We start from the raw sequence: 26,681 nt of genomic DNA, 5'->3' as shown, positions 1-26,681 counted from the left end.
AAAGATCTTGGACTTCATCTAGTCCAACTTCCTGCCCATTGATAAAAACAAATACTTTGATGCTGTGGGCAATAAAGAAGTAGTCCTTTTTCTCCTCTATTGCATTTTTGTAGTAATGGGAATTTTCAGTTAGGTTTGGATTTCGAAAGATATCAGATTATATCCTCAACAGCCTATAGTGATAAATTTGCATGATACTTTGGAGATAATATCATGTTCATTTGGTATGACTTTGATCACATGATTATCACAGTTACACTCAGATCATTGTTTCATCCAATTGTATTGGGGAGTTCCAGTTGTTGAGATTGTGGATCAAAGAAGGTCCTTAAATAAGATTGACAAACCTATGGAGTCCAATCCTATCTAGTAAGGAGAAGATAGCTCGTTGGGTCCAGGAGATTGTTTGTTGTCATTGTTGTTAGTTGCAAAGTCATGTCCGACCCATCGCAACCCTCCAGGCCTTCCTGTCCTCTACCATCCTCTGGAGTCCATTTAAGCTCACACCTACTGCTTCAGTGACTCCATCCAGCTACCTTGTTCTCTGTCATCCCCTTCTTCTTTTGCCCTCAATCTTTCCCAGCATTAGGCTCTTCTCCAGTGAGTCCTTCCTTCTCATTAGGTGGCCAAAGTATTTGAGCTTCATCTTCAGGATCTGGCCTTCTAAAGAGCAGTCAGGGTTGATCTCCTCTAGGACTGATCGGTTTGATTGCCTTGCAGTCTAAGGGACTCACAGGAGTCTTCTCCAGCACCATAGTTCAAAGGCCTCAATTCTTTGGCACTCAGCCTTTCTTATGGTCCAACTTTCACAGCCATACATTGCAACTGGGAAAACCATAGCCTTGACTATACACACTTTTGTTGGCAGGGTGATGTCCCCTTCATGGATGACTGCCTTGTCATGGCGAAGGGGCTTGTGTAACTTAATGAAGTGATGAGCTATGCCGTGCAGGGCCACCCAAGATGGACAGGTCATAGCAGAGAGCTCTGACAAAACGTGATCCACTGGAGAAGGAAATGGCAACCCACTCCAGTATCTTTGCCATGAAAACCCCATGGACAGTACCAAAAGCAGATTGTTAATTCTTCCTTAATTAGAAAGTTGCTGGACAGAAATATCAACCTCTTTGAAAACCTGTCATCAAGACTTCTCTTAAAGAAGTCTTCCTTGGCCCTAAAACTAGTGAATAATCATGTTGCTAATATTCTATTCTTCAACAGCAGGGGTGAAATCCAGCAGGTTCTGGAGAACCGGTAGCGGAAATTTTGAGCAGTTCGGCGAACCGGTAGCGGAAATTTTGAGTAGTTAGGACAACCAGGAAATACCACCTCTGGCTGGCCCCAGAGTGGGGTGGAATGGAGTTTTTGCAATATCCTTCCCCCAGGAGTGGGGAGGGAATGGAGATTTTGAAGTATCCTTCCCTTGCCACGCCCACCAAGCCACAGCACATCACGTCCACAGAACCGGTAGTAAACAAATTTGGATTTCACCACTGTTCAACAGGGTGTCACAGCAAATGGTTGCTGTCAAAATTCAGACACCTTGGGTGAAGCTAAATTAATTCAATCTTACTTTGGGTTCGGTTTGGAAGAGAAACTGCCTTTGCCATTTGCAGGGATGACCTTTCCAATGAGAAATATTAGAGAAATGGATCTTGAATCCCCCATCATGAGTAATCGGGGTTTTCAGGACCAACTTGAAAAAGAAAAAAAGGTCCAGAGAATTTTTCATAAATAGAACAAAAAATGAATAGGCCACCCTGCTTAAAATTCTTCTTTGCTCCGTCTTTAAAATGCTTTGACTATGTAGTCACATCAACAATCATTTTCTGTGAATCAAGTGTAGATGTCACTTCCTTACCCCCTACTATCTTCAATAAATTATGCAAACTGGAAGTTCATAAAACCAATAGGCTCTGTAAAGAGCCTTGGTGGTGCAGCGGACTAAAGTGCTGTTAAGTGTTAGCACTTAGCTGCCAGCTGCCTGCAATTAGTGCAAGTTTGAATCTCACCAGGCTCAAGGTTGACTCAGCCTTCCATCCTTTCGAGGTAGGTAAATTGAGGACCCGGATTGTGGGGGCAATAAGCCAACTTTGTATAGAACAACACCGCTTGGGGGGGGGAGGCGAAAGCCCTAATAAGCAGGTATATACAAAAAAGTATGCAGGCTATTGCTATAATGCATTGTAAGCCACCCTGAGTCTACGGAGAAGAGCGGCATATAAATTGGACTAATAAATAAATAAATAAATAAATAAAAAATAACCTGTAACAAATATTTTTTTAAAAATATAAACAACATTTTTTTTTTTTTAAATGAACATTACCTGCCATTTTGCTTTGAACAATGCTATGGAATATTTGTATTTTGTAGTATTTTTCAAATACCAATATTGGATTCCCATTCAAATCCAGGAGCTATCCTCTTATCTTTTCCCTTCCCACCATTCCTCCCATCTCTCTGTAAGCATTCTTGATATTGCTCTGCCTGCATTTCCTCTCTTTCCTGCTGGCGTGCAACTTTGAATGTTAATGATTCCTTTTTTGTTGCTGCTGCTGTTGTTGCTTTGTGCCTGATTGAATGAGTCACACTCTGATTGAGATGTTAGTGTTAAACTGCCACTTGGGACCATCAAACTGAGCCTGAAATGAACTTAAGGGAGAGGGAACCTTATGGAACCAGATGGATCAGCTAAGGCAGTGAAGTGGGAGGTATAAGAGAAGAATCTCAATGTTAGTTTTTGAGAGAAAACTAGTCCTCATTCACATGAGGTTTTGACCTGTATTTCAACCACTGCTACTCATCATTCCGCACCTTTTCCAGGACTGTCAGGCCCCGTAACTCCTGAGACTAATATGAAGTTAGGAGAATAAGAATACCATATTTTTTGGAGTATAAGGCATACCTTTTTCCCCCCTAAAAGGGGGTGAAAATTTGGGTGCGTCTTATACACCGAATGTAGCCCCGCCCATCCAATGGCCCCCACCCTTTGGCCTCTGCCTCCCAGCAGCAAGCAGCAAGAAGAAACAGCTCGTTTCAGTTTCAGCACAGCCTAATTAGCACAAGTTGATTGGATCAGCCTCCCGACTCTCAGCTGTTTTGATCTCAGCTGTTTTGCGGTGGCCTCTGCTGCTTGCTGCAAGGAGGTAAATTACTGGAGCAGATTTTTTTTTTCTTGTGCTAATCAAGCTATGCTGAAAACGAAAATGAAAGTAAAGCAGGCTGTTTGCTATTTGCTGCAACGAGGCAAAATTGCTCAGAGGCAGAGGCAGATTTCTTTTTCTTGTTTTCCTCACCCAAAAAGTTAGGTGCATCTTATACTCCAAAAAATACAGTATGTAACTGCATGTATGCATGACGCCTACACAGCATTCAAACGTAGGTGTGCGGTGGCTCACGAGGTTAGAATTCTGGATGCCGACGGGCAGGCTCACATTTGAGACCCATTGCTGCCAGAGGGTGGGGCAAGTTCCCATCACATGCTCCAGCTCAGCGGTGGGTTTCACATTATGTTACTACCGGTTCGCGTGCTCACACACGCACCTTCTGCATGTGCACCCGGCTTCAAAATTCTAAATAGGATGGCATAGAGCCGGGGTGGGGGGGCCAGCCCACCCACGATTTCTGCTACCAGTTCGAATGAACCGGTCCGAACCGGCTGAATACCACTTCTGCTCCAGCTCCTGCCAACCCAGCAGTTCAAAATCGAGCAACTGCAAGTAGATTAATAGATACCACTTCAGTGGGCAACTTCATAGGGACATGAAAGGAGCCCCCAAGTGGGCATTCCCCAGGCAATGAAGAAATATCACCAGTAAATCCTTTCACCATGGATGCACCTAAGTGCTTCCGACACAGGGGGGAAAATATCATTGAGACATTAATCGGATTTCTGAAAACATTTTGCTATTGATAATCGAAAGCATGTGAAGGTAAATTTAAATCTTGGTTAAGTAAGAAAGAAGGGGATACATTTTATGTGATTCTCTCCTGCTCTCTGCTGCCTTGTGAAGCTTTTCCAGAAAGTGGAGCCAGTGAGATGACTCTTTTTTTGAGCCCCCAGGCAAAATCAATTTTGGCAAGACCTAATGGATCCTAGTGCTGCTCTGCAAAAGTATTTTGTAGCACTTTGAATTGGCCCTGGAAATGTATGGGTAACTAGCGTCATTAGAAATCTCAGAGTTGCTGTTATCTTGCAGTGGTAGGATTCCCCTGGTAGCAGCTATTGCATTCCGAAGCAATTGCAGCTTCTGGATCACCTTGCAAGATTGTGTTGCAATAATTCAGCCATATGGTGACCAAGACATTATAAAACAGAAGCAGAATAAAAGAGTTGGAAGGGACCTTTGGAGGTCTTCCAGTCCAACCCCCTGCCCAGGCAGGAAACCCTACACCACCCCAGACAAATGGCCATCCAATATCTTCTGAAAATCTTCCAGTGTTGGAGCATTCACAACTTCTGGAGGCAAGTTGTTCCACTGATTAATAGTTCTAACTGTCAGAAAATTTCTCCTTAGTTCTAAGTTGCTTCTCTCCTTGATTAGTTTCCACCCATTGCTTCCTGTCCTACCCTCAGGTGCTTTGGAGAATAACTTGGCTCCCTCTTCTTTGTGGCAGATATTTGTGAGATATTGGAAGACTGCTATCATGTCTCCGCTAGTCCTTCTTTTCATTAAACTAGACATACGCAGTTCCTGCAACCGTTCTTCATATGTTTTAGCCTCCAATTTCTTAAGTCATCTTTCTTGCTCTTCTCTGAACTCTTTCTAGAGTCTCCACAACTTTTTTACATCATGGCGACCAAAACATGATGCAGTATTCCAAGCATGGCCTTACCAAGGCATTATAAAGTGGTATTAACACTTCATGTGATCTTGATTCTATCCCTCTGTTTATGCAGCCTAGAACTGTGTTGGCTTTTTTGCCAGTACCTGCAAGCTGCTGGTTACCATTGCCATGGCATCTGCTCCAGGTAAAGTCACAACTGGCTTACTTTCTCACTTTCTAAGACCTTCTACGAAGTCACCACCTGACTTTTAAGCAGGAACTGTGAAGTCAAGAAGACTGACAAGTCTTGAGCCAATTCCTTTGCCTATAGAACCACCCTGTTTTGAGTAACTACCACAATCAACACTGATCTTGGTAGATTTTAATGTGAATTTGTTTTCCCACAAGAATCTCCAATTCAATCTTTCCACAGCATTTGCAGTTTTGCCTGGGAAAGTGATAAAATTGGATATTGTCAGCAGAGTTCAATGCAAATAATGGTTGACCTCCATCAAGTGGCTTCTTATGGATGTTAAATAAAATAGGAGAAAGCACTGGATCAATTATGGAGTCAAGCACTGGAACAAGTCCAACGGAATTCATATAAAACAGTGACCCTGACTTCCAATTCTTGAAGATGGTCCAGCAATATACCATACTAACAAAGACAACACTAGCAAGTGGGGTACATTTAGTCCTGGCAAAGATAATCCACCAATTATCTAATTAATGCTGCTTCTGTCCCATGACCTTACCTAAATTCTGACTGGCAGGGATCCAGATAATCTGTTTCACCTTGGATGCTCTGTAGCTGAATTGCCAAGAAAGAGAGATTGGAGATGGGTGCAAGTTGTAGAAAAATTGGCTGGACCAAGGGAGGTTTTTTTAAAAGAGATATTGCACCACTCAATGCATGCAACTCCTTATCTCAGTCTTCCAGATTTAGCTGTTTAACACCCCTCCCCCCCATCTAGCTGTCCAAAGGATGCAAGAGGGACATGAATCCAGTCCACTGGTGGCAGGATTCCTATGAAACAGCATCCTATCAACTTCCTTGGGCTCTATAAGATCAAATGAATCCCAGGTAATAACACATGACCTTGTCTTGCTGATTACTGCAGACTCTGCCCAACTGATGTTGAAATCAGAATAGACATGTCTGGCAAATTAATCTGGCATGCTTGCAGATACTTTGCCACACCCATTTTTTCTGAATGGGTGTGACTTCTACCTCCTGAAGCCTACAGCTGGATATAATGAAAAGAATAGTTTCCTATAATTTTTTTAGAAAACTATAGGAAAGAAATAAAATATTTAATATTACATATAATTACGGCAGCTAGATTGGCACTAGATCAATATTGGAAAACGGATCAATTGCCAACAGATCAACTAATAATCCAAAAAATTTACAATTGTACTGAAATGGATAAATTAACATTTGAGTTAAAAGATAAGGTAGGCTCAAAATACCACACGGCGTGGAATAGATGGTATGATTGGATAAACCAAAAGAAAGGAGAGTAAATGTAAAATTATGTAAGACAACAAAATTAACAAACAGGCACCTTCAAAAAGATAAAGGATGTGATAAAGTGACAAAGTCACTTTCTATATTTTGTTTTTCGTGTTTTCATTTTTTCTTTTCTTCTTTTTCTTTTTTGTTTTGTTTTGTTTTCTTTTTCTATCTTTTGCTGTGAGTAAGTAATGCTGTTCGGATTAATATAAATGTATTCTGTATATACTGTATTTTATCTTTTTAAGTTTAATAAAGTTTGTTTTTAAAATTAAAAAAAATAAATAAATGCTTCCCATATGGGAATTGAAAGGTGTCTTCAGAAAGCTTAACAATGTGTATATTGACCAGACATGAATAGACAACTGAAATAATGCAAAACACAGTATAGGACAGTCTTGGCGAACCTTTTCAGCACCAAGTGCCGAAACGGGAGTGCGCACATGTGTGCAGGGGGGCGCCGGAAACCAGAAGAGCAGCTCCCCGGCACACACGCACGGAAGCGCTGGAAATCGGAAGAGCAGATCTGAGCTCCCAGTTTCCGGCATGTGCATGGATGCTGGTCACCTGGTCTTCTGGTTTCTGGCACGCATGCACACGCAAAGATCACCTGGCCAGCACGCATGTGCGCTCTAGAACCTGGAAGAGCAACGGGCGACGACTGGCATGCCCGGAGAGATGGCTCTGCGTGTCACTTCCGGCACGCATGCCATAAGTTCGCCATAACAGGTATAGGATGTACAAGTCACGCAGAACAGTAGCAGAAGAAGATCCTAAATTCTTACAAGACACTAAGATGAACGTGGGAAAAGGCAGATTTCATTACATGGCCGGGGAAGAAAATATGTCTTATGACTGTGGATTGTTTTTCTAATTTGGGGAAAATACATTCACCTCCTGAAAACAAAACTAGAGAAGTCATAAGAAAAGCTAAAGAGTTATTACAATGGAATCGTTGATCCACCATTCTTCAGTCACAGTTTGCATCAGAAGAAGGTAGGGCCTTTCTGAAAAAATGGTGAACCCCAAAACAGTGAGAAAATGGAATTTCCCATAAGATGTCCAAGCAGATATTGGAAAAAGTCAATAAAGATGGATCTGATCCATATCTTACCATCCTGAACTATTGGAGCAACCCTTAGGTTTTGGTTTGGGGTTCAAGGCTCAGGAATTGGTGGAATAACATATTATACCAATAAAATATATTTATTATTATTACTGCCTGAAAGCCACAGCTGCGCACATGACAAAGAATAAAAAGAATACTTATTCTAGATTAAATAAAGAATGAAAAAGTTCAGAATACATTACTATCAGTATGCTGATGATGAGCAATTTTATACTAATAGTCTATGACAGGGGTGTCAAACTCGAGGCCCGGGGGCTGGATCTGGCTCACGGGGTGTTTAGATCTGGCTCGTGGGGCCGTCCTGAAATCAGCAAAGGAGTGGCCTGCGGTGCCTCTGCCAGCGAAAACAGAGCTCGGGAGGGCCGCATGTGCCCCTTCCAGGCTCCGTTTTTGGCCAGCGATGGCCTCCTGCTGCCTTCTGCCAGCTCCATTTTCACCGGCAGAGGGTGGCAGGAGGCCATCGTGGCTGAAAATGGAACTTGGGAGCCTGTTTTCGCTGGCAAAGCGCTTGGGCCACCACAGACGCCCCTGAAACAAGTTACGGCAAGCTGGCCACGCCCACCTGGCCACACCCACCCTGGCCCCTGAGGTCAAACACAACCCTGATGCGGCTCTCAATGAACTCGAGTTCGACACCCCTGCTCTATGACATTGATCCCTAACCTTTGCAGCTTGGTGGCCTTGGCTGGAGGTGGGGAGAGGGGAATCGGGCCATGCAAATGGTGGGCCGGCACGCATGCGCATGTGTGCAGCTTGACTCACATGAGCAGTGGGCCGGTGTGCACATATATGCACACACAGCTCGACTGCAAGTGAAGCTGTGCATGCATGCATGTGTGTGGCAGTCCACCACTTGTGGGAGTCGAGCTGCGTACATGCATGTGGTGGCCCGCGGCCCGGTTGCTTATTCATTGTGGGTGACTAAATGAGCGCTTCCCTCAGCATAAGGCAGCCAGATTCTAGGGAGCGAGCTTATGGTGCTGAAAAAGTGATCAGAGAGTATTAGCGGGAATTTGCTAAAATAGTTTGGTGGGATAATCCCTAACAAATTTTCGCTATAAATTAAGAGTTTGTTCTTGGCTAGCATGGGAGCCTGAGAAGGGAAAATGGTGAAATATAGGCCTTTTTGCTACTAGTGCCTTAAGAAACAAAAGTGAAAATAATGGAGAAGAGTTTGCAACTGTGGCCTGAATTATCATGTATATATTTATGTTCCTGCCTGAAATATAGATAAAGGCAAAGGTTCCCCTTGTACATAATGTGCTAGTCGTTCCTGACTCTGGGGAGCGGTGCTCATCTCCATTTCAAAGCCAAAGAGCCAGCACTGTCCAAAGACGTCTCTGTAGTCATGTGGCCGGCATGACTCAATGTCAAAGGTGCACGGAACGACGTTACCTTCCCACCAAAAGTGGTCCCTATTTTTCTACTTGTATTTTTTACATGCTTTCAAACTGCTAGGTTGGCAGAAGCTGGGACAAGTAACAGGAGCTCACCCCGTTACCCAGCACTAGGGATTTGAACTACTGAACTGCCGACCTTTTGATCGACAAGCTCAGCATCTTAGCCACTGAGCCACCACATCCTGATATACATGAAATATACATAGCATATATTTACAAGCTATGTTACAGGGAGCGCCTGTGTCAGCGTCCCTGCACTGACATATATAAGGAGAGGAGAAGCTTGAACTTTTGCTTACTTAATTCCTTTGAATATTCTGTCTCCTTGGAGATGGGAGGAGGGGGACATTCCTGTGATCTGACGGAGAAGGGATGAGGAAAGTGGCTTGGAAGATAGCCAATGAGACGCAGAGAATTGGGGGTCGGAAAGGGAGGGATTGGGGGGCAAAGGTCAGTACTGACCACGAAAGAGCCAGGGACAGATCACTATGCTCAATAAAGAGAAAATTTCCTTAAAGACCGGCAGTTTGGAAATTCCTTTATTTTGAGATAGCATCGAAACCTGATAGCCTGCTTGTAACACTCATTAATTTATTTTATTTTTTTCAGTATGGTGATTTTTACAGTACATGAGCTGATTTTCTATAAACAATACAGGTATTATTTCTGGCTGATAAATGTCAAAAATTGGATAGATGAGCTATTTTCCTTTGAGGAATGCTCCAAGGTGGTGAATCCAGATGATTATAAATGAGATTTATACTCATTTAGAGTATTCTGACATAGAACTGAGTTGAAACTAAAAACTATATCTAAACTACATTTATATAACTATATCTATATTTGCTACATTTCATTTGAACAAATGTTGTTCAACTCTAAAACACTCTCAGGTTCCATTCCTTAAGAGAAGTAATAAAACTTCGTGGGGGAGAGTGGTAAGACATTACTGTAGTAAATTAATTTTTACTTTTTTTTAAGCCTTCTTATGGCTCCAGTTAGTCCTTCTAACTCAGCCTTTCTTGTGGGTCTTGAGTGCACGGGCTGCCTTCTCACAACTCACTGGAGCAATGAAGAATAATGAATTTCTTTAGGGAATACAGTAAATGCCAAGGGTTGGTGATACCATTCAAAAGATAGATCATACATCTTACCATATAACCATTCATTACATTGTGCGAACCCTTCCCCTCCACCATGGTGCTGCAGGAGGCCGTGGGGGCCAAAAACGGGCCGTATGCAGCCCCCCCACGGTCCATTTTTGGCAGGCAGAAGCACCGCCAGCTGGTCCTTTGATATTTCCAGGCCGACCCTGAGGGCCAGATCTAAGCAGCCCATGGGCTGCATTCGGCCCACGGGCCTTGAGTTTGATACCCCTGATCTAGAATGTTAGTCAATGAGGTCGATAATGATGTAGTCAAGAGCTGGATCCCTAGGGAAGAGCTTTGGTGGACTTCCCCTCTCCATGAAATATCTTCATTACACAATGAATACACTAATGTCTTCAGCGATAACATAATGCAGAATAACTTCCCAATGGAAAACCTCAAACACGTCAAAACATAAATGGTTTAAAAACAACAAAAATTGGCAAGAAGCAGTTTATTATCTTTTAAATATCTTAATAAAGGTCATTTAATCTGAAAATGATGACAAAAGGCAGGTATATCTTAAAAAAAACCCTCTCTACCTCAGAGATGTTTGAGAAGATACTGTACTTACTAACATAGATGACCATGCATCCACTTAGGAAATATGAGAATATATAACTCCTAACTAAAATCCAATACTATTTCTATCTATTTGAATACATGGTAGGAAAAAAAAAAAAAGAGGGGGGGGAATCATACTATGTTTGCATAAATAATGTTCCTCACATACCTTTTAGTGCATTCTCTCCCTCCCTCCCTCCCTCCTTCCCTCTCTCTCCATCCCCACTATGTGTGTGTGTGTGCGTGTGTGTGTCTGTCAGTGGTGGGTTGCTCCCGGTTCGGTCCGGTTCTATAGAACCGGTAGGATAACCAGCGGGAAGCTACACCCACCCACCACGATGTCATCATGGGTGATCTGTGCATGTGCAGAAGCGCACATGTGTCCCGTTGCGAACCAGTAGTAAAGGTAAATAGAACCCATCACGTGTGTGCGTGTGTGTGTGTTTTTGTGTGTGTGTTTTTGTGTGTGTGTGTGTGTGTGTGAGAGAGAGAGAGAGAGAGAGAGAGATCCCAACATGTGAAAATATCTATTCCTGTTCATATCTGATTGTCCTTAGTCAATACGAAACCATCTGGAGATACTGCCAGTGGATTTATGATGCCGATAGTTAGGCATAAAGCAAATGTGTTGCTTCTAGCTCAGAAAACCTTTTAAAAAAAAACCTGGAGCAGTCATTCTATTCTCTAGCTAAATTGAGAGGCCGTTTTGAGAATATATAAAAGTTTAAAATACGTTACTTAAATCCTAAATTATTAGCAGCCATTAAATAATACCTCATAGTTGTAATAAAAGAATGTATAGTACTAGCACATGCTTTGGCCAGAATTCATGTAAAGTGGTGTAAATTCCATTGAAAAGTTAGACGAATATCTTTGGGAGCATGTATCCCACCGGAGCCCTTTCCACTAATATTATATAGATCAAATTAGGCAGGGATCCAAGTACTCTACTATATGAAACAAAGCTAGTCACTCTACAGAGTATCACTTTTTCCTTTATAATTCATGGACTTTTTTCCCCCCCTAGGAAGTGTTTTAGGTCCATGGATTATCATATTTTGATGCATATTAAGACTTTGCTCTGTATAAGTTATGACTTGAATAAGTTTCTGTGCTGACATCTGATTTAAGGTTGGTTTCATTTAGAGTTCATTATGGTATCAACAATAGTTAAACTATTCAAATATTTTAATACAACATTTCTTAGGAGATTCTTTTTTGTGGGTTCAGAACAGACCAAGGGCTATACTGTCAGTTTAAAACTGGAAATAAAGTTATTTATTTTATTAATTGCGGTGGCGCAGTGGTTAGAGTGCAGTACTGCAGGCTACTTCTGATGATTACCGGCTGCCAGCAGTTTGGCAGATCCAATTTCACCAGGCTCAAGGCTGACTCAGCCTTCCATCCTTCCGAGGTGGGTAAAATGAGGACCCAGATTGTTGGGGGCAATTATGCTAACTCTGTAAACCGCTTAGAGAGGGCTGTAAAGCACTGTGAAGCGGTATATAAATCTAAGTGCTATTGCTGTTGATTCCAATCTTGCCTACCCCTTCCCTACTCTTCCTTCCTTCCTTCCTTCCTCCCTCCCTCCCTCCCCTTTCTTCCTTTCCTTTTTTCCCCTCCCTCCCTCCCTTTGTGTTTGGGTAACATGCTTATCAAGCAACTGGGAATAATGATAAAGCAAAAGTATAGCCTCTCATCAGTGGGCACATCACTTACCAGTCACTACAGGGTATGTCTGGGGTCCTGACACGTTGTTCCCCAGGTCTGGGTTAGCAGAGGTGGATAGACTTGACTTGACTTCATCAAGACCAGGGGTCAGAGCTGGGAGGGAATACTCATTACCCTAGGGAGAAGAGAAAAGACAGCTCTCTAACTGATGGATTAGAAGAAAGGGAAGAGCAGGCAGATGGAGGGGAGTAAAGGTTGGGAAGAGGCACAATGCCGTCCCCGCACAGATGGAAGCAAAGAAGAGATAAATAAAGCAAACGAAGAGCAAGATTTGGCCAGAGCTGCCAACTTCCTGATGAATATACAAGTTCTCTCCCTCAGGAAACAGATCCATCCCCGTTTATTTAGGGTGACTGCCTTTATTCCCAACAGGCAAGCCACCTTAGATAAAACTAGAGATCGGATTCGAAGACCGGCTTATATTTTGAAGAAAATGTGAAAATCATAATCCTTCTTACTCTCCACAGAAAGAAGCATTCTCCAATCCACTCTTGGGATCCTTTTTTTTTTTAAACCACCTCTCTTCTTTTCTCCCCAACCCTTGTGCATTGGGGTATGAAATTGGGGTGGGGGCAGGCCACATGGCTAACAGAAGGGTGGGAGGGGGAGAATTCATTGCATCTGAAAGGATGCCCTGTCCAAGAGGCACTGGTAATTGCCTTTTTATTGTGGTAGCCTCCAAACCAGATGCAGGCACCAGAGAGACATTTTTTTAAAAAAAGCAGGAAAAAGTTGTTCTGATTAATATTACGTTAAATTAAAACTGATTTTCTTCTCTCTCCCTCTCTCTTTTTGCTTTGTGGTGGGTTTTTTTTCTCCCCCTGTCCGTATTTCTCATGCTAGTTCCTTATGAGCTACTTTTCTTCTGCTTCCACCCCTCCTCCCTGGCCTAGTCGTTTCCAATTCCTTCTTGTATTGATTTTTCTGTAGAAATCAGTTTTGTAATTAGCTGCAAATTAGGCTTTCTGTTGGGGGTGAGGCTACCCCTGATTTATCACTGGAGTAATTCGCTGTGATTGGAGAGAAATTAAAATGAACTCAATTAGGCTTTGGATTTGTTTTATGGGCCCCATTCAGAGTTTCTGGAGGAAGAATGACTGGGCTGGTATTTAATAGTCTAATGAAAGTAAATAAAGGTTATTCATTGTAATAAACTCAGAGACTCCGGATAGCAGAAATCCAAAGCTGGCTTCAACTTTAGTAGTTGGTTTTACTGCTTGAGGTGGGATTTAAAAGCCTTTGATTTTTGTGTGTGAAGACAAATCACTTTGGAGATAAATTGCAAATCCAGGAGACAGGAAATGCAGGAGGGCCTTTTCAGAGCTTGGGTTTGATTTCAAGCAATGGGGAAAAACCTGGTTCCTTCTGGATGAGGCTTCCATGGCTTGGGCTGACCAGGAAAAAAAAGAAAAAGGAAGGGTAAAATGTATAATGCATAATAGTGTATTATGACTAATTTCTCCCTGGATTTCTTTCTGCTATTAGGGAGGGTACATCGTGCATCCACTTGGCATAGCACGAAATACACTTCAATAGAAAAATCAGATTTTTTTTTCTTAATAAACTGCAGTGTTTGTTAAACTAATATACAGTAGTGGTCAAAATTGTGGAAACCTTTTGGGAAAAGTGTCTTTTTCAGGTTTGATGCCTAATAACCCCACTTTTTTTTGTGAGTTTCAAGATAATCCTATTCCATTGCTAGAATGGCCTGGGAATATCCCAGACCTTCACCCAATTGAAAATCTATGGAGCCGACTAAAGAAACTTGTTCATCAGAAGCGACCCAGCATTAAAACTCAGTTCATAGAAGCAATCATTCAATCTTGGTTTTACATTATAAGAGCTGCAGAACTAAAAGACTTGGTTCACTCCATGGGAAGACGTTGTAAGGCTGTAATTTCTGCTAAAGGTTACCCAACTATTAACTGACATGGTGATCATTTTTGTATATCTCATTTTTTTTCTACGCGTTTTACCTTTCTTCTTTATATTGTAATTGCTATTCTAATAGCAAATCCTTCATAAAAGTTATTGCATTACATTCTTGATTAAATTATCTTTCCATTGATATATAATTTTATGGCACTACTCCCCCCCAAAAAAAGTGGTGTTATTAGCTAATTTTAGAAAATACTTTTCCCAAAAGGTTTCCGCAATTTTGGCCACTACTGTATGCAGTTCAACTTCAGCATCTTTTCTGTTCAAAGTTTAAACTTGGTTTCTTCTTTTATTGTAAGTTTTATTTCAAATAAGTTAGACATATTGTTTACTGTTATATACAGGAACACTAGGAGTAGCAAGACTCATAGTAACTGTATAATATGCAGTTCTAAACTAATTTTTAAAATTTTAAAAAGGATAAATTATAGAATATAGGAAGTATTAAATATTAATGTATTAAATATTCATTTACTATAAGATTTTATACAAATACTCTTTGAATAGCACTACATATATATATATATATATATGCATATTCTTTCTAGCCAGGTTTTACCTACGTAAACTAAGTTGTTTTGCAGCTCTGGTTGTGTGAAATCTCATTCACAAGCTTCAGGGCTTTTTTTCTGTTGACAAACTGCAACTCTGTGTTGCTTTCTGGGAGATATATATATTTTCAAGGACCAATTTTCAAACTTTTCCTTCCCTTCCATATGTACACTGCCTAATCTCATGATTTTAGGAGGCTTACAGTATGTAAAGCTAAGCATATCAATAAAATAATGAATCTTACAAGAAGACACTTCTGACTTTGGGGCAAGTTGCTCCAGAGAGAGAGAAGACTATCACTCAGAAAGTTCTTATTTTTTAAAGTTCTATGCAACTGTGGAATTTACTGTATCTATTGTGGAATCTATATGGGGAAACCATATAATAAGAAGTACATTGTCTTGTAGGTGTAGCAATGTAATTTAACCCACTTAATCACATGCCTATGGTAGTGTCTCTTGTAAATAATTATTTGCAGTAAAACACAGAATACAAGGGCATATTTCTATGGATATATATATATCAGATATATTTTCAAATTCTTAAATAATGACATGGATGCTGTGTCAATGTTAGTAGCTTATGAGAGTTGGTGTACTTGCCTACAACGGTTTAAATCTGTACATGTGTGCATTTATATCTGTATATACTGTTATTTGTGTAGATCTGGATTGTAGTCAACTGTTGATGTGTTCTGCAAAGGTTTGTAAGGTTTAAAACTGGGCTGAGCCAAACATTTCTTCCACCTTTTTTCAATAATTTTTTTATTCAACTGGATAGAAAACAAGCTCCATTTAAAAGGCTTTTGGCTAGATAAGTGATAAAGTGCTAAGGAGCTCTGTGAGTCTTTCATTGTGCGATCCTCTCTCCAAGGATCTGCAGCCTCCCTGCCTAAATGAAGATACTGTGAAAGCCAGCCAGGAAGACTACAGAATGATGAGAAACTGAAAAAACTCTTACAGCAGCACCTGCTATTATCTATCTATCTATCTATCTATCTATCTATCTATCTATCTATCTATCTATCTATCTATCTATCTATCTATCATCTATAAATGGCTGTGTGTGTGTGTGTGTGTGTGTGTGTGTGTGTGTGTGTGTGTGTGTGTGTGTGTGTGTTCCAGCATAACTCTGGAATGCCTCGAGCAATTTCAACCAAACTTGGTACATAGATGACTTACTCTCTGGAAACAAATACTGTGGGGATAAGACACACCTAATACTCCTCGGAGTGAATATAGCAGCTGCACTGCCCAGCTGATCAGTCCCGGAGGCTTTCTGCAGCGGCCACTTGCCACCCACTGGGCCATTCTGGATGACGGGAAGGACCGTTGCCACCAGATGGGTGTCGGCCCAGGCGGTTTCTGCGGCAGCTGCCCAAGCGCAGCCCCAGTGCCACCGGGTGCCGGATGGTGGTTACTGGTGGGCGTGAGCAGCCAAATGGATAGGGGGTGGGGCCCAAAGACTTATAATGATTTTGTGTATGATTTTACTTTATAATGTGTATATTGTACTTATACTTTTAAGAGCTGTAAGGATTGGGATAAATAAATACCCGGGCAACTCCGAGTTATCAGCTAGTTGCAAATAAAAATATGCTGTATGCCATATAAAAGTGGGCAACCTTTTGCACAAGATTTGTACAGCAGACAGCACATTTACATTATAAATTAGCTCTATGGGAATTTAATCACCATAGCCACCACCCCAGTTCTTGGAATGGTAATTTCATTTTAAGATTTATTTTAAGAATTTGCCCCTTCAGTGTTGTTTCCCTGAAAGGCATGATTATTAAAATTTGTAAGAGAAGTGTATCAACAGTTATCCGTTGCAGTTATAGGGTTCCCATCAAGTTTGTTTTTTCAAATGGGTCCCACCTGCTCAGATTTGATGTGCTCTGATGCCTGAAAGACATCAGGGTAAGAAGGCCGCTCAAAGACGCGATCTAATGCTTCCAGTTGCTGTTGTGTGAAAGTATCGGCACGAAGATGCTTCCGCAAACTATCCACACTGCTCTGGGAATCGCCATTGGGGACCGAGCTTTCTGTTACTTCTGTGAGACAGAGGAAGAGATAAGGGCATTAGTGTGGCTTTTATTTGTGAAAAACAGCATAGAATCTTAGGGCTGGAAGAGACCTTTGGACATCTTCTAGTCCAACCCCCTGTCCATAACAGGAGACTTATTCCATCATGGACAAATGGTAGTCCAATCTTTTCTTGAAAACCTCCAGTGATAGAGCACTCACAATTCCTGGAGGCAAACTGTTCTGTTGGTTAATCGTTCTCACTGTCAGGAAATATCTCCTTAGTTTCAAGTCAGATCTATCTTTCATGATCTTCCATCCATTGCTTCTTGTCCCGTTCTCTGGTGATTTGGAGAATAGGTTGCCCCCCCCCCATCTCTATCTCTAGCTCCTCAACTACTGTACCACTTATTTTATAGCTATGTATTTGGTTTTTCTTGCCTAAGTGCAGGACCTTACTTTTCTCACCACTGCTTACTTGGAACCCTGACCCAATGCTCAAGTCTGTCAAGATCCTTCTGAATGTTGATTTTATTTTCCAAAGTATTAGCAGTTCTCACCAGTTTGGTGTCATTTGCAAATTTGATGGGTACCCCTTCAATCCCCTCATCTAGGTTATTTATAAAGATGTTGAAGAGCACTGGCCCCAAGACAAAACCTTCAGGTACCCCTCTTCATGCTTCTCTCCATGTAGATGTAGTTCCATTGAGAATTACACACTGAGCACAGTTGGTTAGCCAAGTGCAAATCCGTCTTGTGGTGGTATTTACTACCCCACATTGTTCTATCTTACCACATCCCATGACCTCTTTCAATCCCTGCCAATCTAGAAATTAGCTGACCCTTTCTGCCATCTCAGTCCTTATTTATTTATTTAGCTTATATGCCGCCCATCTCACTTTGAGGTGATTCTAGGTGACTTAAAATTGTTAAAGATTCTATCCTTTTCTTTCACAGAGAAAATATGCTAGCTTCAAAACCACATTTAACCCTCGGCAGAGATATTTAACTTAGAGTTTGTCCTCTATATCGATTGGTATATTTTGGCTGCAAGGAATTATAACCTAGTGGTGAATGTTTGACAACTTGCCAGGGTTAAAAAATAAATCTACTATAGGCAGCACAAGCAAGTAAATAAATAAATCTGGGGTGTAAAGAAACTTTTATGTGACTTGCAAACAATTTGTACATTTGAAAAGAAATAATCTTGACATTTCTCACACCATTCCCATGCCATTGTTTTCATTACTCTTCGAAAGAAAAATATCTCAATTTTTCAACAGGAGCAGCTCTTATGCAACATCTGAAAAACCATATCACCTAAGATAAGACATACTCAAAGTGATTAAAAAAAAATATTTGACTTAACTCAAGATGCGATCCTTCTTATATGCAAAAGAGTACACGTGCAACCTCACTAGGCAGACTGATCTGTGTATGTAACACCATAGTACCTTTTGTTATAGATTCCAAGTGTAAGATCTCTTGATACCATTTTAGCTACACAAAGCAAAACTTTTTGAGGGAGAAATTATTTAGCATACATCCTACCTAATTTGCACTATTCTTGCCTTGAACTAAAAGTATTGCGGTTTCTCACTTTTACTCCACTCCTCTGCTCACAATATGCCACCAGGTTTGAAATTCTGGGTTTGGACAGCCTGGAAATATGCCGCCTACGGTCTGACCTAAGTATAGTACACAAAATTATCTGCTACAACATCCTACCTGTCAATGACTTCTTCAGCTTCAACCACAATAATACACGGGCAAACAATAAATACAAACGCAAGGTAAACCACTCTAAACTCGATTGTAGAAAATACGACTACAGCAACATAGTGGTCAATGCCTGGAATGCTCTTCTCGACTCCATTGTTACATCCTCAAACCCCCATAGCTTCAACCTTAAACTGTCTACCGTGGACCTCACCCCATTCCTAAGAGGTCTGCAAAGGGGCCTGCATAAGCGCACCAGCGTGCCTACCGTCCCTGTCCATTGTCTCATTTATTTGTACTCATTACCTATACTCATGCCCATGTTTATTCATTTCATTTCATTTTCATTTTATTAGATTTGTATACCGCCCTACTCCCGAAGGACTCAGGGCGGTGAACAGCCATAAAATAAAACATATAAATACAAAATTTAAAATAGAGATAAAACAAATTAAATAAATTTGGCTGAACCATTTTAAAACCCCAATAATTTAAAACCAAATTTAAAATTCCCGTTTAAAAGAGGAAAAGTTTAGGTCAGGCCGGCTTGCTGGAATAGGAACGCCTTAAGCGTGCGACGGAAGGTACGCAGATCCGGAATCCTCCATATCTCGGGGGGGAGCTCGTTCCAGATAGTAGGTGCCCCCACAGAGAAGGCTCTCCCCCTGGGGGCCACCAGTCAACACTGTTTGGCCGACGGCACCCGGAGGAGCCCCCCTCTATGGGAGCGTACTGGTCGGTGGGAGGCTATTGGTGGTAGCAGGCGGTCCCGTAAATAGCGAGGTCCTAAGCCATGGAGCGCTCTGAAGGTGATGACCAAAACCTTGAAGCGCACTCGGAAGACCACTGGGAGCCAGTGCAGCTCGCGCAGGAGAGGCGTTACATGGGAGCGCCACGTCGCTCCCATCACCACCCGCGCGGCCGCACTCTGCGCCAGTTGGAGCCTCCAAGTGCTCCTCAAGGGGAGCCCCATGTAGAGAGCGTTACAATAGTCCAGACGGGAGGTGACGAGGGCATGAGTGACCGTGCGTAACAAGTCCCGATCCAGAAAGGGACGCAACTGGCGGATCAGGCGAACCTGATGAAAAATCCTCCCGGTCACGGCCGTCAAGTGCTCTTCTAAAGACAGCCTTATACCTTATACTTATACCTGTTATCTCATACATGTTTGACAAACTAAATAAATAAATTAAATAAATAAATTTTAAAAAATATAGCACATCTGTAAAAGAGAAGAAAATTTCATATTCTCTTAATAGTGAATATAAAAATAAATTTAAAATCTTAAGTGTCTACAGCAGGGCTGTCAAACTCCCAGCATGCTGGCTTGAGGCATCACGTGCTTGCCACACCTGGTTTAGCGAAGGGGGGGGAAGTCCCAATGTCATGTGACACCGCCGTAACGATGTGAGTTTGACATCCCTGGTCTACAGCATATTCTTGCTATGCCCATTATGTAGATGTAATCCAGAGAGTTAAAAGTAAGTCCTGACTTCAACTGACCCAGTTTGTGGGGGCAATAAGCTGACTTTGTATAAATATACAAAAGGATGAAGGCTATTGCTGAGCACATTGTAAGCCGCCCTGAGTCTTCGGAGAAGGGCGGCATATAAATCAAATTAAAAAACAAAAACAAAAAAAAATCCCTGAAAGGTAGAAGAAACTAATTGCATTATGCAGGCAATATCCATCTTCTATAAACAGCATGTGGTTTTTTCTACTGCAACCAAAGGAAATTCTCGGGATGCAGATCATATATCCCTCAACTTTACTACTCTGTTTTGATCTTCCTGGCTATATGTGGTTTTGCAGTATGATATAATCAATACTGCATTATATACTGTAAACTAATACAATAAGACCATGGACAATGTTATATATTGATTAGTACAAGTTGCCAACAAGCCTGCAGCCTCCTCCTTCTTTTCCTTCTCCAACACTCGTGCGGAAGGGGAAAGAGGGAGGGGAAGAAGCTGTTTGATCTAATCACTGATTCAAAATGTTCAAAATCCAAGAGTTCTACTAAATCTAAATCTGAAGGATACAAATTTTAGTTCACCACCATGTTGCCCTGAAAATAAGATTCTGTCTTATATTTTTTGAACCCCAAAATAAGCGCTTGGCCTTATTTTTGGGGAGGTCTTATTATTTTGGGGCTCATGGAGCAAGATGGGGCTCCTCTTGCCATCATAGCTGATTTCCAGCTCTGTGTTTAAATATTTTCGGGGAGGGCTTATTTTCAGGGGGAGGCTTATTTTAGCGCATGCCCTCAAAAGCCTGATTGGGCTTATTATCAGGGAATGTCTTATTTTCAGGGATAGATGAATGAAACCTTTGTCCCAGAGAGAAATCCTGCGAGAACAATTGAACAGTTTTTTCTGGCATTATTGCTGAGTCATGTATTGCTGTAGGATTCTTTTTTCCTTAACTGTGCTCCAGATTGCTATTTCGACATCCAGAGACTTCTGATAAGTTTTACAAGATGGAATAATAGGACCAAGGATCAGAGTGGAAACAGCTGACATCTATTCACAATTTCATTTTGGGGAACTTTTCCTATGTCTTCCTGTCCTACTATTCTTCCGCTTGGTGCTCTACCTGATCCCTTGCTCTGAGCTGTTCCCTGCTTGCATTGAACAACAATGCAGTAACGTATATGCCCCATAATCTATTTTTCTGCTTTACTTCCATACAATTGCCTTCATCTGCTCTTCAGCTGGTTTGGGCGAACTGGTAGCAGCAACTGCTACCATTCTTTGGTACAAAGTTTAGTTGACCAATTGATGTCTCTCTATTATCCCAAACAAGACTTTCATTGGATAAAAGGAAGTTTCCCTTTCGCCATTGGTAGTAACAGTTCTGGATATCAGATTCTTTCCTGAATTTAGTAGCAGGATAATTCAGCATTAAGAATTTCTCATAGATTGCCTACACAAACTGCCAAAGTGCTTTCGCTGTCTGACAAAATATTTATGTGTCAATCAACAGGTCATGTGAAAGCTTTTCCCTACATAAAAGCATCTTATATTTAAAATTCAGCATGTTATTAAAAAGTCAAACTAGCGTTTTAGACTTTAACAGAGCTAATTTCAACAAATTTAAGAGAGAGATTAGGAAACATTCCATGGATGGAAATCCTAAAGGGAAAAAACAATTCAATAATGTTGGAAACTCTAAAAAATAAGATACCACAGAAGAAAAAAAAAAGCACCTCAGATAAAACCAGCATGGCTGCTTAAAGAACCTTCTGAGAGAGAGAGAGAAAGTAGAAGTATAAAACTTGAAAGAGAGACACATAACCAAAGCAGAATACCAACAAATTGCCCAAATCTGCAATGACAGAGTCAGGAAAGTTTAAGGTTCAGAATGAAGTAAAACTTGCAACTACTATAAGCAGCACCATGGGAGACAGATCAGAAATGCAGGTAAAACTAGGCAAGACATTGATAAAGATAATACCTATCTATTCTAGATGAGTTCAAATTGCCAGGACCAGCTGAGTTACATGTCAGGGTTCTGAAGCAGTGAGCAGATATGATCTCAGAATCACTAAGCAAAATCTTTCATGGCTCCTAAAGCACAGAGGAATTGCCGGAGCACTGGAAAAGATCTAATAAGAGATCTAATAAGCTCTAATAAGAGCCAAGATGGCTACTTCAGCTGACTGCTAGCTTCAGTTCGGCAGATCAAATCTCACCAGGCTCAGGGTTGACTCAGCCTTCCATCCTTCCAAGGTGGGTAAAATGAGGACCCAGATTGTTGGGGGGCAATAGGCTGACTCTGTAAACTCTTAGAGAGGGCTGTAAAAGCACTATGAAGCGGTATATAAGTCTTATTGCTATTGCTAATGTGGTTCCAATCTACAAAAAAGGGGAAAAACTGGATTTAGGAACTACATACCAATCATATTGACTTTTCTTTTCTTTTTAGCATATAGCATATATATAGCCAGGGAGTTCTACAATGCTTTTTACCATAGAGTAGTTCTGGCAGCCTAAGATCACTAGTTTACTTTGTTTACGCATGTCCGCTATTCATAGTACATGGGGCAAACCAGTGGTGAAATCCAACAGTCTGACAGGTTCTGGAGAACTGGCAGTGGAAATTTTGAGTAGTTCGGAGTACCAGCAAATACCACCTCTGACTGGCCCCAGAATGGGGAGGGAATGGGGATTTTGCAGTATCCTTCCCCTGCCATGCCCCCAAGCCACACCATGCCCCCCCAAGCCATGCCCACATAACCAGTAGTAAAAAAAATGGATTTCACCACTGGGGCAAACTATCTGGCTAGCAGCGTTCGGGGGATGTCGGGCCATCCAGGCTTTCTTCTGCAGACCTCACCTCACACCTGGGCAGGTCTGATGCTGACTCCCGCTTCTGCATGGAATGCTGCTAGCTTTTCCTATTGGAGTCGTACCTGTTTATTTACTTGAATTTTTACATGGTCTTGAACTGCTGGGTGGGCAAATGACAAGAGCTCACTCCACCATACAGCATCATGGGCTCAAACCAGAGGTGGGTTTCAGCAGGTTCTGACCAGTCAGTCAGGACCTGACCTAACCAGGAAGTAACCTGTTTTTTACCCTCTGAGCATGTGCAGAAGGGTTTGCACATCCGCAGAGGGTCCATGCGGTGTGTGCACTTCCGAACCGGTAGGGAAGGTAAGTAGATTTCACCCCTGGTGCAGCAGCTTCCCTCCTGGAGTTCTGGGTGCTCCATCGCTGGAGGTTTTCAGAAAAAGATTGGACTACCATTTGTCTGTGATGGAATGAGCTATGCGTTGAGGGTGGGACTAGAAGACTTCCAAGGTTCCTCCCAGCCCTATGATTCTATGACTATATCACAGTGCCAGTCTTTTGGGAAGAGTGAAAACAAGTTCTGCCTTATCTTCCAATCCATCAAAATCTATGGTACTGGAGATAATAAAATAATGAACATTTAGCTTCTTACTTTTTTTTTGTTCTAAAACCTAAATGATCTTCACTTTGGGTACTGCAAACTGAACAATGAATTAATGAACGCACTCTGCCCAGTAGCTATCTTAGTATTTATAACAATGATATATCTGTGCATAAATATCCACGTATACACAGCGATTCAATCCGCAAGAGAAACCTGAGCTTTCTCAAGCCAGTGTAAGCTCCCTTTTCCTTCATTTATTCAGGTTCCTTAAGATCTTGACAAGACTGTCACTCTAAATTTGCAAGAGATTATGGTGCTTTCCCTGGGATGGAGAGAAGTGATATATGATATCTGCTCTCCTATTGATTGCCTGATCTTGTGGCAGAAGGCGGGCAAGATGAACTTGAAATGAACATCAAGTCTGAACTCTTTGTGTGCATAATACACTATTTAATCCCACATTTTTTCATCTGCTAGGGAATTCAATTGATCAATCATACCCCACTGATAGTTCTGCTCAAGGATTATGGGTGATATCTACACAAACTCGGGATCTCAGAGATGACACAGAGAAAGATGGCAAACCAATGAAAGAAGAAGCAGAAAAGCGTAAGTCTGCATCTGACATACTTGCACAGATTTACCTCTGGGTCAATATATACAGGACTGCAGTATAAATAAATCAAAAGAAGGGTCAAACATAAGACCACGAGACTAAGGTTTAAGTAGCAAATGTATTCAGATTCTGCATCAAGTAACATTCTGTGATAGGATGCTACTGTTTTAATTCTGCAATAAAATTAACGGCAAGGACTAGTGCATGGATTTTCTGTTTAGCAACTGATGCACCACTTCTCATTTCAAGGCTATACCCACCATTCAGAAAGTGGCTTGAGTGTCAGGTCCCTTAGATCCCTATCGGGATGCTGCCATTATGATGGGGAGGGTGGGCCTGGATGCTCCTTTACAACCCCTTTCCTGTTTCCGGTCTTCCTGTCACTTTGATGTACCTGCTTGGCAGGTACCGATTCTTTTACTACCGGTTCTGTGGGGGTGGCTTGGTGGGCATTGTGTGGCTTGGTGGACGCGGCTTGGTGGGCGTGGCAGGGGAAGGATATTGCAAAATCTCCATTCCCACCCCACTCCAGGGGGAGGATACTGCAAAATCTCCATTCCCTCCCTACTCCAGGGGAAGGATACTGCAAAATCCCAATTCCCTACCCACTCGTGAGGGAAGGATATTGCAAAATCTCCATTCCCACCCCACTCTGGAGCCAGCCAGAGATGGTATTTGCCGGTTCTCCAAATTACTCAAAATTTCCGCTACCGGTTCTCCAGAACCTGTCAGAAACTGCTAGATTTCACCCCTGCTGCTTGGGAAAGGGAGGGGGAGGCCAAGCCGAGCCAACCCTTAAAGTAGACTATGGAATGCCAGGTGGCATTCGAGAAACTAAAAAAACTCTTTTTCGCCAAACCAGTATTAAAACATCCGGACTTGGAAGAGCCTTTCGCAATCCAAGCAGACACCAGTGATGTGGCAGTTGGGGCTGTCCTGCTCCAGGAAAACGAGCAGGGGCAATTGCAGCCCTGTGCGTACAGCTCAAAAAAATTAACGGACACAGAGCAGCGATGGGCTGTCTGGGAGAAACAGGCTCAAGCTGTCCATTGGGCTCTCCTTACTTGGTGCCATTTTCTGGAAGGAGAAAAATCACAAGAATCTGGAAGCCCTTAAAATCCCACGGAAATTATCCCCCAAACAAGTACGCTGGGCCCAGTACTTCCAGTGTTTCAACTTCACCCTTCGATACCTCCGATACTTTACTTGCTATCACCTTCTCTCAATAAAAGTTTCCTTTTGAAATGCTACCTGTTTGAAGAGTTCTGCTTTCTTGAAGCGAGAGGAGTTGGCAAGTCCTTACATTGAGTTAATTTGTGGCAATCAGGAATAACTAATTTTGCCTCCTTCCCAAATCTTATTCAGGAAACATGGGGCTTTGCTGCTATCATTTAAGACATACATCCTAAAGGGTGTGAATAGGGCTAAAAGCCTCAGGGTGGGGTGATAGCAGTGCAGTGGTGGGTTGCCCCTGGTTCGGACCGGTTCACAAGAACCGGTAATAAAATCGGCAGGAGGCTCCGCCCACTGACTCAGATGTCATCATAGGTGCGCGATGCGAACCAGTAGTAAAGGTAAGTAGAACCCACCCCTATAGCAGTGTCTTTATAGTTGTTAGATATCCAAAAGCAAAACAGGGAGTGGGGTCTAAATACTGTACATTTGTGTATTATTTCTATATAATAAATCATAGTATTGAGACACATATCTGTCAATAGAACCCATTTGATTGGGAAGAGGGGCACTGCTTAAAAAGACAAAAGGCAAGATGCTAATATACAGTGATACACAACATATATAGTACTATTGACACGGTGAAAAGTCAACGTGAGTATAAAGAACAGTTCAGTGATATCAGTAGCTAAAAAATAGAGAAATTGAAAGAATGATATAGGGTGGAAAAACTCTGTGTTATTGTGTTGGCAATGGCCATGGAGTGGCCGCTATTTTTCTTTCTGTGACAGTGGGTGTTAGTGTGTGTAAGTAAATAAGATAAACTAAGAAAGAGAAAGGAGCTGATAAAAATACACGATAAATCAGTTCAGTTATTTAATAAGGCTCATGCAAGAGATTTTGAACAATAGGGTTTTGATTTGCAGATCTGTCTGTCTTCCCATGTAACTGGTATTCAAGTAGAAAGCAAGCAAATTCTATGACTCGGTGGAAAGAGCAAAGATTTGTCCATGCAAACCTGGACTACTAAATGACCTTTGCTAGTTCATGAAACCAAGATACCAACTAATCATGGTTGGTTGGCACCATGGATGGTTTGGAAAGCACATTGAACTATAAAGTAGTTTATCTTAGCCTAGCATGTAACAAGAACCAGCTAAGGCAATCTTAAAAAAAATCTTAAAAAAAAAAATCTGCCTAGAACCGTGATGGCGAACCTATGGCACGTGTGCCACAGGTGGCATATAGAAACCTCTCTGCAGGCACTCCAGCCTTCGCCCCAGCCCAGCTCCACCACGTATGTGTGAACTCCTCCTGCCAAACAGCTGGTCTTCAGGTCTCTGCTGCGGATGCACGGGAGACGGGGTGCATGCGCGGGGTGCTTGCATTGCATTTGGGGAGAGGGAGCGCGTGCACATACCCCCCCGTGCCCCATTTTGGGCCTGGAAGGTCTACTGCACCAACCTGGAAGCCAAAACGGGGCACAGGGGCATCATGCGAG

The 26,681-nt window shown here is 42.0% G+C and overlaps 1 protein-coding gene across 8 annotated transcripts in view; it reads right to left on the bottom strand.

Moving 5' to 3' along the window:
- PAX2 (paired box 2) overlaps window positions 1-26,681 on the bottom strand; it is a 165,495-nt gene that overhangs the window by 19,669 nt on the left and 119,145 nt on the right. For 7 of the 8 annotated variants that reach the window (XM_087871849.1, XM_060694986.2, XM_034425346.3 and 4 more), the window contains 2 exons: window positions 16,624-16,799; window positions 12,245-12,371 (listed from right to left, as the gene is read on the bottom strand). The exons of the other annotated variant lie outside the window; for it this stretch is intronic. In XM_087871849.1, coding sequence (XP_087727975.1) covers window positions 12,245-12,371; window positions 16,624-16,799 — 303 coding nt within the window. The remainder of the gene's footprint in view (window positions 1-12,244; window positions 12,372-16,623; window positions 16,800-26,681) is intronic. 8 annotated transcript variants of the gene reach the window in all.

The sequence above is a fragment of the Pantherophis guttatus genome, chromosome 6 (genome assembly GCF_059756535.1).
Source record: "Pantherophis guttatus breed Tessera chromosome 6, ASM5975653v1, whole genome shotgun sequence".
In the NCBI taxonomy this organism is placed as follows: domain Eukaryota; kingdom Metazoa; phylum Chordata; class Lepidosauria; order Squamata; family Colubridae; genus Pantherophis; species Pantherophis guttatus.
This window is presented reverse-complemented; position numbering and strand designations above follow the sequence as displayed.